The following is a 16,452-nucleotide window of genomic DNA, read 5'->3' as shown; positions in this document are numbered from 1 at the left end:
CAGATCTATCTTTCTTGAATGCAAATAAATGTTGATTTTTCGACAAAAATGGTAACTTTTACAAGTTAGCACACCATTAACTTGGTCATATAGTCTGGTTATAGGTAAATTAAAGAATAGCTCTAAGAGCCATAGAATTATCCTGTACTAACTTAAAATATGCAGAAGCCATAATACAAATTTTAAACTACAAAATAAAAGCAAATTAGCGACCAATGTTGATGAACATCTTATATTCACTGGTTTCAGGTACAACTTGAAAGCCTTTAAAGTGAGGGAATGGCAGATATCACTTCTATATTATTTTCTGGCTCAGTTTGCAAATGGGGAACCATATCCAATAAATTATTCCTAGGTCAGAAAAATATAACATGCTTCTTCTTGTATTAATTAGACCTTCCTACACAGTTTCAACCTACAGAGTTGTCTTGTTCCATGTCTGTTATCTCTAGTAAATATGACAACTGGCTTTTCTATCAGCTAGCTACTCCATCCTCTATTCTCTCAGCTACTATGAAAATGCACACATTTATGTGTGCATTACATGGACTGCACTATGGCCACTAGCCAACAGCAAAGCGTCCCACAACATTTTGATACCTTCTAGTGGTTATAAGGATTTCTGCAGCCCAGATGTTGCTCAGGTTATCTCTGATTCTAGGACACATTTATTTTTGGATAGCTGTGAGACAGTTTTCCCCAAGATAGTATTCTCACTGTAACATTGACCATCACAAGGCAGCATAGGACTTGTAGTCCATCCCACCCAAAGAACACCAAGTTGGAGAAAAACTGAATATGTACTCCATCAGTGCCACTATTTTGTGTCAGGAAAGGCCTTACTTTTTCAATGACAGAGTCCGCCGATTTTCTAACCTTTGGCCAGTAGCATAAATTTAACCTATCAGAGCTCCATGGCTGAAATCCCACGTTTGTTCAAACCTGCCTGGAATGAGTGAGTGAGTGCTTACATTCAAAGAACCGCTCCACAAAGAGTCTCTCAGTTTCTGAGTCGCCCAAGATTTATGAATAGCCACATTGTATACCAGAGATTTCAGCCTCCACCCCCTTCAGCCTCCACTAAAATAAAGTGATACTGAAGAATGTCGATTCGGCATTTTCTTGGATTTCTCAGCACTGCAATTTTTTTTATTTATTTATTTATTTTTGCCACTCCGCACTTTGAAAGGAGCAAACGCGATCCTCCTTCGATCCTGAAAACGGACCCTTCATCACAAAGCCATGCGAGACACGTAAGGGGAAGTGAGTTGATCCCTCCCTTCCTCTTTTGTTTATTCCCCTTCTGGAAAGCACAAATAAATGAACGAACGAACGAACAGGCAGAGATGCTCAATGGATGCAACTGTTCTTCCTAAGAAGCGGTCGAGCCTTTGCAGGCCGAATGATTCCACCTCCAAGCCGACGCTGCTGTTCCCCTTCCAAGCCTGCCCGCTCGGCCCATCAGAAAACGCAGCTTACCGGGGATCTGATACATTTCCCCCGTTCAACGGCTGGCTTTCGGGCAGCGGAGCGCTCCCATGCCCGCGGTTCCTCCGCCTCTCGCGGCACTGTCAGCCCGCTTCCTCTGCTGTGCCCCGGCACCACCACCACCACCACCCAGCCCTGTCCAACCTACCCAGCTCTGCACTTTGTTGCTCAGCTTGACTTTTTTGCACTGGCTGGCGGGCAAATCCATTCGCGGCGGGCGCGGGATAAAAACAGGAGGCAGAGGCGACGGGAGGTAGGCAAAGGAGGCGGGAGGGATGCAAGGGGCTCCGAGAGGACAAAAAGGGAGGCGGGACTTTTAAAAGAGAAAAGCGGGGTGGGGGGGAGCGATGCTAACGTTGCGAGATGCCGGTTTGGGACTTAAAGAGGACCAGGTTGCTCCCGATCAGGCTCGGAGAGATGCGGAGAGATGGAGGGGGTGTGGGTGGGGCACGCGCCGCACCGAGCAGCGACCGAGGCTGCGCGCGCACCCACCGTTTCCGTCCGCTTCTCTACCCCAGCCCTCCGCGCAGTCCAGGGGGCAGCCTAGCCGGCTGTAAGCCAACACCAGACGGGAAAACGACGTCTTTCAATTCAGGGAGAAAGACCCGGGGCTTCCGGTTTGCCGCTCTAGCCCACAGAGGTTCGTCTCGTTCGCGGGAAGATGGCTTTCGCATCTTCCCAAGAACGGGGTTCCCCGGCGGATCTTCGGGAGGGAGGGATTGTCGGCTGCCTCAGCATCGCTTCTTTTCGCCCTTCTAAAGTAGGATGATAGTTAAGTTACCCTGCAGGATTCGGTTTGTTTTAACTTCCAAGAGAATAGACCAGAGGTAGGCAACCTTGGCTCTTTTATGACTCGTGGACTTCAACTCCCAGAATTCCGGAGCCAGCCATATCACTTTGTGATATGTGGACTTGCAACTCGCATGCTGGCTCAGGAATTCTGGGAGTTGAAGTCCACGAGTCATTAAAAAAGCCAAGGGTGCCTACTCCTTAACTGGACGGAGACCCTGAGAATGTTGTAGTTCAGCACATCTAGCTCCATGCTTGTGACCTGGAATTGGTGTAAGTCATTCCTGAGTCATAGCATGCATGGCTGAGCTGTGGTTGTCTGCTTCAGTGTTTCTCAGCCTTGGCAACTTTATGATATGTGGACTTCAACTCGCATGCTGGCTAGGGAATTCTGGGAATTGAAGTCCATTCAATTCTACTGCAGCATCCAAAGACAATCTGTTTTTTTTTACTTTGAAACCTAGAGCCTTTTGCTGTCTTAAACCAAAAAGAGAGTGTTATCTGAATTGCTTACACTTTTCTTCCAAATTAATTTATTTTTTAAACAGGCAAATAAGGCTATTTGTAGATTATATGGAAGGCTGCGCTGCTTCTAGAATACATATGTGCTAATTACTTGGAGGCTTGCACCTATTCTGAGCAACGGAAAATCAAACAAAAATATTCTTGTAGTTCTGTATTGTGGCCACCAGAGGTCTCAGAAAAGACAGCTTCTTGCTTTCACTTTAATCCTGAATGAATTAGGAAGTACTGTATGCCTGAATTTTCAAAGCATTTCTCTTCCTGCTTTCATCAAACAAGGATTTTATATGTATTAGATTATCATTCCTTTCTCCAACCCAGTGTAACCTCTAAGCTTCAGAGAATAGGAAGAATAATACATTCCTTCTAACACTGGATGCTTTCAAATGAGGTTTTAATTGTGTCTCATTTACAACCTTTTATTAGCTGGCCATCAAACTGGAGGAAAAGAGCTGTCTCATTCACGCATCAATGTATACAACTGAACAGATATAGCAGAAATGAGAAGAAAATACAAATCCAAACAGGCGTGATCAAGATTATTTAAACTTTAAATAATTGCGAAATTAAGCATTTTGTGAGACAACCATCAGATTAATATGAAAAACAGCTTAACGAGTATAAACTCCAACTTGCTAGAAAATATTTTTCCCTCACTATTAGTTGTAGAAAATGGCAGACTTACTTGACTACAGGACAGCACAGGTAGTCCTCAACTTAGGACAATCAGGACCAGAATTTCCACTGCTAAGCCAGGCAGTTGTTAAGTGAATCACGCCCAGTTTTACAACTTTTTGCCACAGTGGTTAAAGCAAATCAGTTTTTAAATGAATCACCAGTCAAGTAAGCAAAACTGGTTTTCCTTAGCTGGGAGGATCATAAATGGTAATCAGATGAGCCCAGGTGCTGCAACCCTTGTATAAAAATACTGTACATGACAGTTGCCAAGTGCCTGAATTTTAAACTCGACTGTGGGGATTTTGCAACAATCATAAGTGCGAGGAGCAGTCATAAGTGACTTGGATGCAGTTGTCGCTAAAAAAAACAGTTGTACGTAGCTGGCTCAGGAATTCTGGGAGTTGAAGTCCACAAGTCATAAAAGAGCCAAGGTTGCCTACCCCTGATTTAAGTTGTAGGGCCAATTATTATTATCCCATCTGCTTGATAATGTGGTCACAGTGACTTTTACCTGGGAAATTTGGAACAGATAACATCTTTGCTGCAAAAGCACTCTGTGTTTTTATACCACTTGTTCATCAGAGTTGCAATTTATGCCTGTATATAGAAGTCAGTTATCATTTAATGATTATATTAAGATATATGTTGCATACAAACATAAACAGAGATACATAATATAACTAGCAGAAGAAAAAGAGGGAAAAATAACTAATCCTGCAATGCAAAATAAATTTATCTGGGGTTATTTAAGACTTTAAATTATGTATATTGTGTTGTACAATATGCATAACTGCCCAGAGTTACTTTGGATAGTGAAGTGGGCAGCATATAAATTTAATAAATATAACAGAAATAAATAATAATTTAAAAGCCAAAAAACAAGGCAAGGTAAAATTGAAATCTTAGCAACCATAAAGTAGTTTTAATTGAATGATGGAGTCTGAGGTAATAAATGCAAGATACTGTACTGCACAATTGTTATTTAGCAACAATTTGAGATTTGTATTGCTAACTGCTCTCCATTAGTGATCATTCATAAATATTTTAACATCTTCCATACTAATAATTCCAGGCAGCTTTCTTAATCATTACGATGATCTCTTGAGTTTTGTCTACACTTGTTCTTACCAAACATGTCGGTAACCTTTTCTGCACTTATCAATAAAAATAATTATAACGGAATATGTTCATATCCTAGTACCATGTAAAGTACATGGAACTGCATCTACATGGAGGGAAGTGTGTAGTGGGGTGCCCCAGGGCTCTGTTCTGGGCCCAGTGCTCTTCAAAATCTTCATCATTGATTTGGATGAGGGAATAGATGTGGAACTCATCAAATTTGCAGACGATACGAAGCTGGCAGGAATAGCCAACACTCCAGAAGATAGGCTTAAGATACAGAAGGATCTTGTCAGAATTGAACATTGGACGCTATCTAATAAAATGAAATTCAGTGGTGAAAAAAGTAAGGTTCTATATTTAGGCAAGAAAAACCAAATGCATAGGTATAGTATAAGTGGTGCCTTGCTCAATAGTAGTAACTGAGAGGGATCTAGGAGTCCTAGTTGACAATCACTTAAATATGAGCCAGCAGTGTGCTGCAGCTGCCAAAAAAAGCCAACACAGTGGTAGGCTGCATTAACAGAGGGATAGAATCAAGATCACGTGAAGTGTTAATACTACTTTACAATGCCTTGGTAAGACCACACTTGGAATACTGTATCCAGTTTTGGTCACCATGATGTAAAAAATATGTTGAGACTCTAGAAAGAGTACAGAGAAGAGCAACAAAGATGATTAGAGGACTGGAGGCTAAAACATATAAGGAATGGTTGCTGGAATTGGGAATGTAGTTTAATGAAGAGAAGGACGAGGGGGGACATGATAGCAGTGTTCCAATATCTCAGGGGCTGCCACAAAGAGTCCAGCTATTCTCAAAGCATCTGAAAGCAGGACAAATAGCAACATAAGGAAACTAATCAAAGAGAGAAGTAATCTAGAACTAAGGAGAAATTTCCTGACAGTTAGAACAATTAATCAGTGGAACAACCTGCCTCCAGAAGCAGTGAATACTCCAACACTGGAAGTTTTTAAGAAGAGACTGAACAGCCATTTGTCTGAAATGGTATAGGGCAGGGGTAGGCAACCTCGGCTCTTTTATGACTCAGGAATTCTGGGAGTTGAAGTCCATGAGTCATAAAAGAGATGAGGTTGCCTACCCCTGGTATAGGGTTTCCTGCCTGACCAGGGGGTTGGACTAGATGACCTCCAAGGTCCCTTCCTATTATTATTAGTATTAGTATTAGTATTATATTTTTAATAGCATGGGAAATAAATTAAAATTAGCCTGGATTGGTTTAAATTATATAAATACAAGATTTAATTTGGTTGACTACTGTAATGCTCTCTACATGGGGCTTCCCTTGAAGACCACTCGGAAGCTCCAACTGGTACAGAATGCGGCCGCGAGAGTTGTCTTGGGAGTTTCCCGGTACTCCCATGTTACACCTTTGCTCCGCGAGCTACATTGGTTACCAGTTGTCTTCCGGGTGAGGTTCAAGGTCTTAGTGATGGTTTTTAAGTCCCTACATGGCATGGGTCCGGAATACCTCGGGGACCACCTGCTGCCGGCGTCAACCCCCCTCCGCCCTGTGCGTTCCCACAGAGAGGGCCTCCTCAGGGTGCCTCCAGTCAGAGAATGCCGGCTGGTGGCCCCCAGGGGGAGGGCCTTCTCTGTGGGCGCCCCGGCCTTATGGAATCAACTGCCGGTGGAGCTCCGGATGGCACCGGATCTCCGCTCCTTCCGGCGCGGGTTAAAGACCCACCTGTTTGAACAAGCTGGCCTGGCCTGATGGGGAGTTAATTTGGGTTTTTAAATATTTGTATATTTTACTGTTTTATCTTGGGCATTAATTTAATTCTATTTTAACTTTTGTAGTTTTGTACTTTTATCATTTGCCCTGTTCACCGCCCTGAGTCCCTAGGGAGAAGGGCGGTATAAAAATTTAATAAAACTGAAAACTGAAAAAACTGAAAAGAAATAAAGAATAAATGTATTAAAGAGAAAAAGAAAAGGAACAAGTAACAGGATTCTTTTTTCATGGCATGATGCGGTCCACATGTAGAAATATGCATGGATCCTGGTTTATTTAACAGGGACGTACCCATTTAAATTATTTGTTTAGGTTGCAGATTAAACACGTATCAATTATTTTTTATTTATTTAAACCGTTTGTATAACTACCCATCTCTCAGCCATCTCTGGGCAGCTCCCAAGTGAAAATTAAAAGACATAAAATCATTTCAAAAACTATAAAACACAACCAGTTAAATCATAAAACATTAAAACAACGAAAAACCAGGCCCAATCCATGTTAATGTTCTATCATCTAATCTCCTAGCGCTTGGGGGGGGGGACCAAATCTTTAAAGGTTCTAAAAGAGTACAGCCTGCCAAACTTCAAAGGACATAAGGCAGCTTCCTAGCTCCCATTAGATGACAATATTTTGGGCAAAGAACCAGGAGTTTGCCCACCCTATCTGACCTGGTAGGATGGGTAGATGTCCTTAGGGAAAGCCAGTCCCGCAGATAGACTGGCCTGGTGCCATATAGGGCTTTAAAGATGATGACCAGCACCTTGAATAACAGCCAGAAACAAACTGAAAGCCAATGCAGCTTATGAAACAAAGGTGTTGCATGGGAAAACCTGAGATAACCATTACTGTGACATTGCCATATTCTGGATCAGTTGAACTGAATTTTTAGTTCTGGATAGGGTTGCACAACATGTGGGTTCTCCTAGACTCATGATTCCTGGCAGTTGTGGCTAGGTGAGGCTTTGGGCAACTTTGTGGTTATGCACCAGTTATACCCTTTCCTGGATTGTGAAGCCCTGCACTCACTCATCTTGCATTTGCACTACTGCAGTGCACTCTATATGGAGGCTAGTCTTGAAAAGTATTCAGAAGTTACAACTGGCATAGAATGCAGCAGTGCAGACAGTGAGGGGGCCCTAGGATGGCCAACATTACAACATGAATTGCACTGGTAACTAATTTGCTTCCAGGTCCAATTCAAGCTGTTGGTTGTCATCTTAAAGCCCTTTACAGCATGGGTCAAGGCTACTCTCTCACCCCAATGGAATGGGCCCACCCCACTTCCTATGGCAGGAGAAACATGCTGCGGACCCTGTTGACCAAGGAATTTGGTTGATGGGTCCAGGAGAAGAATCCTTTTTTGCCATGGCTCTCTCCCTATGGAACATCATGCCCCTCAAGGTAAGATCCGCCCCCACCTTCTTGGCCTTCTGAAAAGACCTGAAAACCTGGCTCTGTCAACTGGCTTGCTGCCTCAGTGAGGGTGTCCCATTTTGGAGGTGGTTAGTAAATGAGACAATCTCACCTTCCTTCTGTTTTTGTATTGGTTCCTTTTAATCCAGTTTATTATTCTAATGTTCAATATTTTTAATGCTTTTAATGTTCTAATTATTTTATATTGATATTTTACACCATTGTAAGCCATCCAGAGTCTCTTGACAAGAGACATGGGCAGCGTATGAAAGGAAGGAAGGAAGGAAGGAAGGAAGGAAGGAAGGAAGGAAGGAAGGAAGGAAGGAAGGAAGGAAGGAAGGGAGAAAGAAGAAAGAAAGAAAGAAAGAAAGAAAGAAAGAAAGAAAGAAAGAAAGAAAGAAAGAAAGAAAGAAAGAAAGAAGAAAGCTTTCACTCAAACTAACCACAGGCTTAGGTCACATAATATGCTGAGCTGATCTATGTTTAGCTAACTAATGGCTCAACATGTTAGGCAAACAGAGACTGTAACTTGCTTTCATGTTAGGTTTAAAATGTAAATCAAAAAGCTTAGAGAGTTCCATGACATTCAGTGTTGTGAAGAGCCATATTGAAGAGACATAAGGAGGAAGTAGGAGCCTTCACATGGACCAGCTGAGATGCTATAATGCAGGGCTTTTCAACCAGTGGTATGGGTACCACCTGTGGTACATTGGCACCTAGCAGGTGGTACGTGACCATCCTAGAAAAGTGGTAGTGTGGGGAGGGGAATGAGCTGAACTGGTAGTAGCACCGCACAAGCCTGAGCGAGAGAGGGTTGGAGCTGCAGGATTGTCAAGGCTCAGTGGAAGCACCAGGATCAGCGCCAGGCTCCAGTTGGAACTCGGCACTGATCCTGGTGCTTCTGCTGAGCCCTGAAGAAGCACCAATCAGCTGGAAAGCAGCACTGATCCTGGCACTTTTGCTGAGCCCAGAAAAGGCGCCGATCAGCTGGAATGTTGCAGCATCCCCAGGGTCTTGTGATTTACATTCAGATGCTTGGCAACTGATTCATATTTATGATGATCACAGTGTCCCAGGATCATGTGAAGTGACCAAAACATGCTGCAACCACCCAGAAGAGCGTGGGGAATAAAAACCAAACACCCACCCCAGCCCATCCCCGCTCCAAATCCTCAACAGAAATGCTCACAACAGTGAAAAACTCGGACAGGAGGAAGAATGCCGCCGGGTGGGCAGGCAGGTGTCTTGCTCGGCTGTGGCTTGGGGGGCACTTTTTTCAGTGCCATTGTGACTTCAAACAGTCATTAAGCGAATTGTTGTAAGTCGAGGACTACCTGTAATTTATCACTTTTTTTCTTCTTTTGTTTTTTGTCATCAAGTTTTTGATACCGCTAGGCGACTGGTGGTACTCGGATGTTGCCATATCCTAAAAGTGGTACAATGGGTGGAAAAGTTGAAAAGCCTTGCTATAATGTATTGTGCAGATATATAAATATCCTTTCCCAGTCTGATACTTTCCGAAAGAATTGGACTTTAACTCCATAATACACAGCCAGACTGCTTTATCAAAAGCCTCTCACAATTTAGTCCCGTTTGTCTCTGGGTGTGTGAGTGGGTGTGTGAGTATGAGGAACAAAAAGATTTTTCTTCAAAGATTTTTTTTTAAAGACTCATAACCTTTAATTATTTTGTTTTCAAATGTTTGTGTTAATTCCACTCCCAAGTTGGTTTTAATTTTATGGAACTTTTAAAAAGATCCCTAAGTGTTGAAAATGAGATACCTGATTTGAACAAAGCCACAGGAATTGTGTTTCCTTTTATTCACTCCCAGGGCAGCAGTTTTGACAGCATTTTCTATTTCAGGTAGACATAAATCAATGTGAGATGCTTTCCAAGATTATGTTATTTTACCAAGCAAGTACACACTGTCCTGTTAAATGAGATGTAGAAAACAGTCATTTAAAATGTGTTTTACAAAATGACTCCAAATTCCTAAGAAAATTGCCTAACAAATGCTGATCACAACGCAGCAGTACACAAGTTAGACAAGATTATAAAGGACTGCTTTTTAAATTTAGTGTCTTCCTTCTTTCTTCAAAAAAAGTTAATTACTGCATGGAACAGCTAGCACATTCTATTGTTGTGAGTTAAAGCAGACATAAGCAATCTTTTTGCAGCTGGGCAACTCAACCTGTTTTAATAAAATAAACAATTCTTTTGGAGAGGCAGATCCAGCAGGCCCCCTGCCAGAGAGTGCAAGATGAATAATTTTTTTATCCTTTTTGTGGGGGTTGGGGGTGGAATTTGGGTTGGATTGCATTATTTTACAGGAGTTTAACATTTATCTTTAACCTCAGTTTGAAGAAGCATACACAGATAACAACAACTCAAAAAGTTCAGTAAATTTGCAACCAGAGATTGGTTTATTTCTACTGAGTTTTACTGGCTTGATATCAAGGTCCATTAGGGATGGTGTGCATCGCATTGCCCACCTGAACTCTGAAAAGTAGATTCTTAAATTCTCAGAAGAAAAGACCACATCCTACCATAGTATAAATGAAAAGTGGCAGTTGCCATTTGGGTCTGGGCAGGGGCGGGAGAGTGGGTGGGCAGAAACTGTCTTGCTCAGTGCAAAGTCCTTCAGCAGCTGCACTTGCAACTGGCTTCTTCTTCCTCTTCCTCTTCTTCCTCATTTTCCTCCTCTTCCCCTCCCAGCACTCTAGCTGAGCTTGCACGCCCTTCGTGCAACTCTCCAAGTTTGCAAGACAAGCACGCGCCAGCCCAGTTTGAAATCGGGAGCTTCCCCAAAGCCTCATCGGAGGGGGACCCTCCCAAGGTGTGTGTGTGTGTGAGGGTGTCTTTTTGTCAGGGTGCAAATAGGGGCAGGGAGAAGCTACCTTTCACCTTAAGCCCTACATCTCTCTCTCGTCTGCATCTTTTCTAAGATGGGTGGGCTCCATTGCACTTCACCCGGAGTTTTTTACTTTTGTTTTGATGCTCATGTTTTAGCAACATCCTGCCTGCTTTTTGTGGTTTATTTTAATGTGTTGTTTGTGTGTGTTCCTCCTTTCTTCTGCAGCTCTCCAAGTTTACAAGCCAAGCATGCTCCTACCCAGCTTGCAAAGGGAGGGGGGAAAGGAGAAGCTACATTTCCCCTTAAGCATTGTGTCTCCATGGGCAGGGCTTTTCAACCAGTGGTGTGGGTACCACCTGTGGTACATTGGCACCTGGCAGGTGGTATGCGACCATCCTAGAAAAGTGGTAGCGGGGGAGGGGAATGAGCTGAACTGGTGGCAGCATCCCACAAGCCTGAGCAAGAGACAGCTGGAGCTGCAGGGCTTTCAGGGCTCACCCCCCCACCCCACCCCCGCTGCCAATCCAGCTGGAGCTCGGCGCTGATCCTGGCACTTCTGCTGAGCCCTGAAGAAGCACCAATCAGCTGGAAAGCAGCACTAATCCTGGCGTTTCTGCTGAGCCCAGAAGAAGCGCCGATCAGCTGGAATGTTGCAGTATTGCGCAGTCTTGTGATTTACATTCAGATGCTTGGTAACTGATTCATATTTATGACGGTCACAGTGTCCCAGGGTCATGTGAAGTGACCAAAACCTGCTGCAACCACCCAGCAGACAGGGTGCAAATAAAAAACAAACACCCCCCCACCCCCGCTGCCAATCCTCAACAGAAATGCTCACAACAATGAAAACCTCGGACAGGAGGAAGAGCGCCGCCAGGCAGGCAGGCAGGTGTCTTGTTCGGCTGTGGCTTGGGGGGCACTTTTTTCAGTGCCATTGTAACTTCGAACAGTCACTAAGCGAACTGTTGTAAGTCGAGGACTACCTGTAATTTATCACTTTTTTCCCTTGGGGGGGCGGTGATCAGGTTTTTGACAGCTTGCTAGACGACTGGTGGTACTTGGATATTGCCATATCCTAAAAGTGGTACAATGAGTGAAAAGGTTGAAAAGCCCTGTCCAAGGGAATCCCTCTCTCATTTGCACCTTTTCCAAGACTGCTGGGCTACTGCAGTGCCGAGTTGGTTTGGTCTCTCTTTCTCTCTCCCTCTCCCCCCCTCCCCCCATCTCTCTGTCTCTCTCTCAGAGCACATGATGGGTTTTGCTGGAAGGCTGAGTGTAGGATTATCTCTTCCTTCCCACTTCCTTAGAAGCAGAAAGTCACTGACCTAATCTAATACAGTGTAATAATAATAGCAATAAGTTCATTATTTATTTGTTCGTTTATTTAGAAAATTTACAATAAATCTAATGCACTTGAATCATCCTGAACCCCCCCCCATCCCACCCCCTCCATCCCATCCCATCCCCAGTCCTTGGAAAAAATTTCTTCCATAAAGCTGGTCCCTGGTGCCAAAAAGGTTGGGGACCTCTGCTCTAAATATCTAGAGAAAAGAAAGTTTTGCTGAAATATTGGTAGCACAATTGTTATCTTATCCTTAACAACATGAAGCAATTGGGGGAGGATGTATTTTCCCAATCTGTTGGTGATGATCCTAATCTGAATATTTTATGTTCATCCTAATGTAAACAAAACAAAAGAAGTGTCAATGACTTTGTGCTAAATTATTGGTATAATGTACAATCTGAGCCTGGGATTCGTGATAATGCAGCTGAACTTGGCCTAGTTTGAGTGTTTCATTTAACATTGGTTGGATTTGTATAACAAGTTAAGGTAAAACCGCATGTCATACTTTACAGCAACGTGTGAATTCGTATTGTTTCAACAAGCTTTTTATGAAATTCCCCATATTTCAATGAGGATAGTCATGGGATATATTAAAAACAATCAGAACATCTTCTGCAAATAATTTATGAAGTTGGAAATGAATGACAGATTGAATTCACCAGCCATGATAATCAGCATAATTGATTTTACTTATTTATTTACCACGTTTCTACATTGCCCATCTCACCTAAGTGACTTTGAGCAGTTTACAAATAAAAACCATAAAAAGAGACATAGTTAAAAACAATATTAAAAATAGGGTTAAAAAATTGTAAGAGTGAACAAAATTAAAGAAAGGTGCAGGGAGTACCCTCAAATTGCCAACCACCCAGTTTTAGACTTCCATGCCAGTTGGCAGAACCAGGTTTTGGTGCTTTTCTAGAAAACCAGAAGGGTGGGAGCTTGCCTCATTCTGTCAATATGTTGATATGTTGATAATGCTGTCAATATACCATAAAATTAGAAAACAGTAATTCCCTAATAATGCATTCATGTGCTTCTGTCTTTGTCACTTTCATAACACAACCGTGAAAAGCTAGTAATACAACTTAATTCCCTTAAAATGACAGAGAATACTTAGGATATGATAATATCTCTCATATCTACATTTTCCAGTTATAAATATACAAACAGAACAAATTTAAAACAAATTGGCTCAAAAACTAGGAAAACAGAATTGTCATTAAAAAAATCATGTCTTTATTAGGATGTAACAATACCAAAGCATAGAGCTTAATACAGCAGCTCCAATAGTCATCTTAACACAAATACGACTAGACAATTTTTTCCCCATTGGAATAGCTTCATAAACCAAGCAAGATAGTTTAACAGACGTACAAACATACTCTGTACCTAACTGTGTGCTAATATGATAGCTGGATTTCATTTGATGAGATTCACTAGATGAGTTCATCCGTTGTATTTTCAGCAAACCTTATTAATTGTGTTTGAACAACACCTTAAATTAGAAACCACAGCAGGCAGTTACACGGAGGGCCACATCAACTTTGGGGAGTACGCCCCCGCTGTTTCCAAGCGGTGGCGTGCTCCGACCCTCCTGTCAGGACCCGTTTATCCAGGAGTGAGGGGGATCAGGCCCCTGAGCTCAGGCTTGTGTATTTTAATGCCAGGTCTGTTGTGAATAAGGCTCTCCTCGTTCAGGATCTGATCGAGGAGGAATGCGCGGACCTGGCATGCATTATGGAAACCTGGTTGGGCCCAGAGGGGGGTGTCCCTCTCACTGAACTTTGCCCTCCAGGTTTCCGTGTGCTCCACCAGCCTCGGGCTCAGGGCAGGGGCGGTGGTGGTGGTGGTGGTTATATGGGAGACCTTAGTTCCGCGGGAGGCCACTGTCGTACAGATAGTCGGGTGTGAGTCACTCCTTCTGAGGTGCGGCCCTGGGGCTCAGTTGGGCCTGTTGCTGAAGTACCTGGCACCCAGCTGCATGGCAACGGCCCTACGAAAGCTTCTCAATGCCCTCTTGGGGTTGGCGGTTGAGTTCCCTAGACTTATAGTTATGGGGGACTTTAACCTGCCTTCCCTTGGGGGGGGTCGTCAGAGTTGGCTCGGGAGTTCATGGCTTCCATGACAGCCATGGACCTGACCCAAGTAATTCAGGGTCCGACTCATGGACCCCGACACACTTGACCTTGTCTTTTTATCTGGACAGTGGCTTGATGATCTGGGAGGGGGTTCACCAACTATTGTCCCCCTGTCATGGACCAATCATTATCTCCTGCGGCTGGTCTTCCGCTTTGCCACCCCTCGCCGCTGGGCTGCGGAGCCGACCAGGTGGTTCTGCCCCAGGGTCCTAATGGATCCAGAACGGTTCCAGACGGTGCTTGGGTCTATACCTATTTCTCTCACTCACAGCCTGGCCGACGCCTTGGTGGATGACTGGGAAAGGGCGGCCACCGAGGTGCTCGACCATGTTGTACCCTTGTGACCCCTGACCTGGTGCAGATCCCGTTGGGCTCCATGGTTTTCTGTGGAGCTCCGGGAGATGAAGCGCAGAAGATGAGGTCTGGAGAGCTGTTGGAGATCTAGCCGGTCCAAATCTGATTGATTGCAGTTAAGAACCTCAACGAGGTCTTATCTCGCTGTGGTGGAGGCGGCGAAGTCTGACTACTTTGCCGCCCTCATCGCTTCCGCACATAATCGCCCGGCTGCCCTGTTTAGGGTGACTCGCTCCCTCCTTAATCAGGAGGTGAGGGAGGAGCCCTTGCAGGGGCTGGCCGAGGAGTTTAGCCAGCATCTGACGGATAAAATCGCTCAGATTTGGGCCGGTCTGGACTCTGACTGGGCAGAGTCAGATGGGGGTGAGACGAGTGGTCTTGGAAATATTATCTGGGATGAATTCGATCCTGTGACTCCAGAAGAGGTGGACAGGATCGTGTGGAGGCTAAGTTCCACCACGTGTTTGTTGGACCCGTGCCCCTCATGGCTGGTGTACGCAGCTCAGGAGGGGACACGAGGCTGGATCCATGCAGTAATAACTGCTTCTTTAAGGGAGGGTAGCTTCCCTACCGCCTTGAAGGAGGCGGTGGTGAGGCCCCTCCTCAAGAGGCCTGTCCTGGATCCAGCTGTTTTGAACAACTATCGTCCTGTCTCCAACCTTCGCTTTGTAGCAAAGGTTGTTGAGAGCGTGGTGGCACATCAGCTCCCTCTGTTCCTGGAGGAAACTGATTATCTGGACCCGTACCAATCGGGCTTCAGACCCGGGTACAGCATAGAGACGGCATTGGTCGCGCTGGGGAATGATATCTGGCGGGCTCGGGACAGGGGTTGTTCCTCTGTCCTAGTCCTATTAGACCTCTCAGTGGCTTTCGATACCATCGACCATGGTATCTTGCTGCGGCGTCTCAGGGGAGTGGGGGGCACTGTTCTACAGTGCTTCTCCTCCTACCTCCTGGGCCGCTCACAGTTGGTGTTGGCAGGAGGCTTCGACTTAACCCCACCAAGACTGAGTGGCTGTGCATACTGGCATCTCGGATTGACCATTCTATTCCATCGTTAATCATGGGGGGTGAGGTGTTACCCCCGGTAGATAGAGTCCGCAACTTGGGTGTCCTCCTGGACTCACGGCTCAGTTTGGAAGATCATATAGGAGCCGTGGCCAGGGGGGCTTTTGCCCAGGTTCGCCTGGTGCGCCAGTTGCAGCCCTACCTGGACCGAGATGCCCTACGTGCAGTCACTCATTCGCTTGTGACCTCCCGGATAGACTACTGCAACGCTCTCTACATGGGGCTGCCCTTGAAGACCACTCGGAGGCTTCAGCTGGTGCAGAGGCTTATGGTCAGTAAACACAGTGAAATTCCTACCATAAAGATAATTGTGGAATTTTTAAACCCCAGCAACAATAGCCAAAGCTTCCTTGTCTATCTGTGCGTAATTCCTCTCAGCCTTCGATAGAGTTCTTGAGTAACAAGCGATGGGGACTTGCTCCCCATTCCTTCCCAAATGGCTTAAAACAGCTCCCACTCCATAGGGGGAAGCATCACAAGCGATGCAGACAGGCTTGGATTTGATATAGTGGGTGACAGTGGATTTGTCAGATAATAGGCTCTTAAGTTTTTTTAAACTTTTCTCATGCAAACTAGTCCACTTCCATGCAACTTTTTTTATCTAGCAGCCTGTGAAGTGGCTCAGCTATGGCAGCCTTGTTAGGCAAAAATGAGTGGTGGAAATTTAATAACCCTAAAAATGCCTGAAGCTCTGCCTTATTTTTAGGGCTGGGGGCCATTTTAATCACCTTGACCTTGGACTCTGCAGGATGGATTCCACTGGCATCAATTTGGAATCCTAGAAACTCTGTAGAAGTGACCCCAATGTTACATTTGTCTCTTTTCAGCTTGAGACCTGCAGAGCGAAACCTATTTAACACAGCTCTGAGTCTATTTGCTAAGAGTTCCTCAGTTTCCCCCGTGATTAAAACATCGTCAAAATAC

The 16,452-nt window shown here is 44.5% G+C and overlaps 1 protein-coding gene and 1 long non-coding RNA gene across 4 annotated transcripts in view; both read right to left on the bottom strand.

Moving 5' to 3' along the window:
* PAPSS1 (3'-phosphoadenosine 5'-phosphosulfate synthase 1) overlaps window positions 1–2,100 on the bottom strand; it is a 46,124-nt gene extending 44,024 nt beyond the window's left edge. The window contains exon 1 of one of the 3 annotated variants that reach the window (XM_083366894.1): window positions 1,981–2,100. Coding sequence is in view for 1 of the 3 variants with exons in the window: in XM_083366893.1 (XP_083223019.1) it covers window positions 1,637–1,696 (60 nt within the window). In the remaining 2 variants the exon portion in view is untranslated. Of the gene's footprint in view, window positions 1–1,479; window positions 1,598–1,636 lie in introns of those variants that run through there. The other 2 variants (XM_083366893.1, XM_083366895.1) reach the window with 2 other exon arrangements.
* LOC310643071 overlaps window positions 1–16,452 on the bottom strand; it is a 937,169-nt gene that overhangs the window by 657,227 nt on the left and 263,490 nt on the right. The gene's annotated exons all lie outside the window — the stretch shown is intronic.

Source organism: Vipera ursinii (genome assembly GCF_947247035.1).
Source record: "Vipera ursinii genome assembly, chromosome: 7".
NCBI lineage: Eukaryota > Metazoa > Chordata > Lepidosauria > Squamata > Viperidae > Vipera > Vipera ursinii.
Note: the sequence above shows the minus strand (reverse complement) of the source record. Positions and strands in the feature narration are given on the sequence as shown.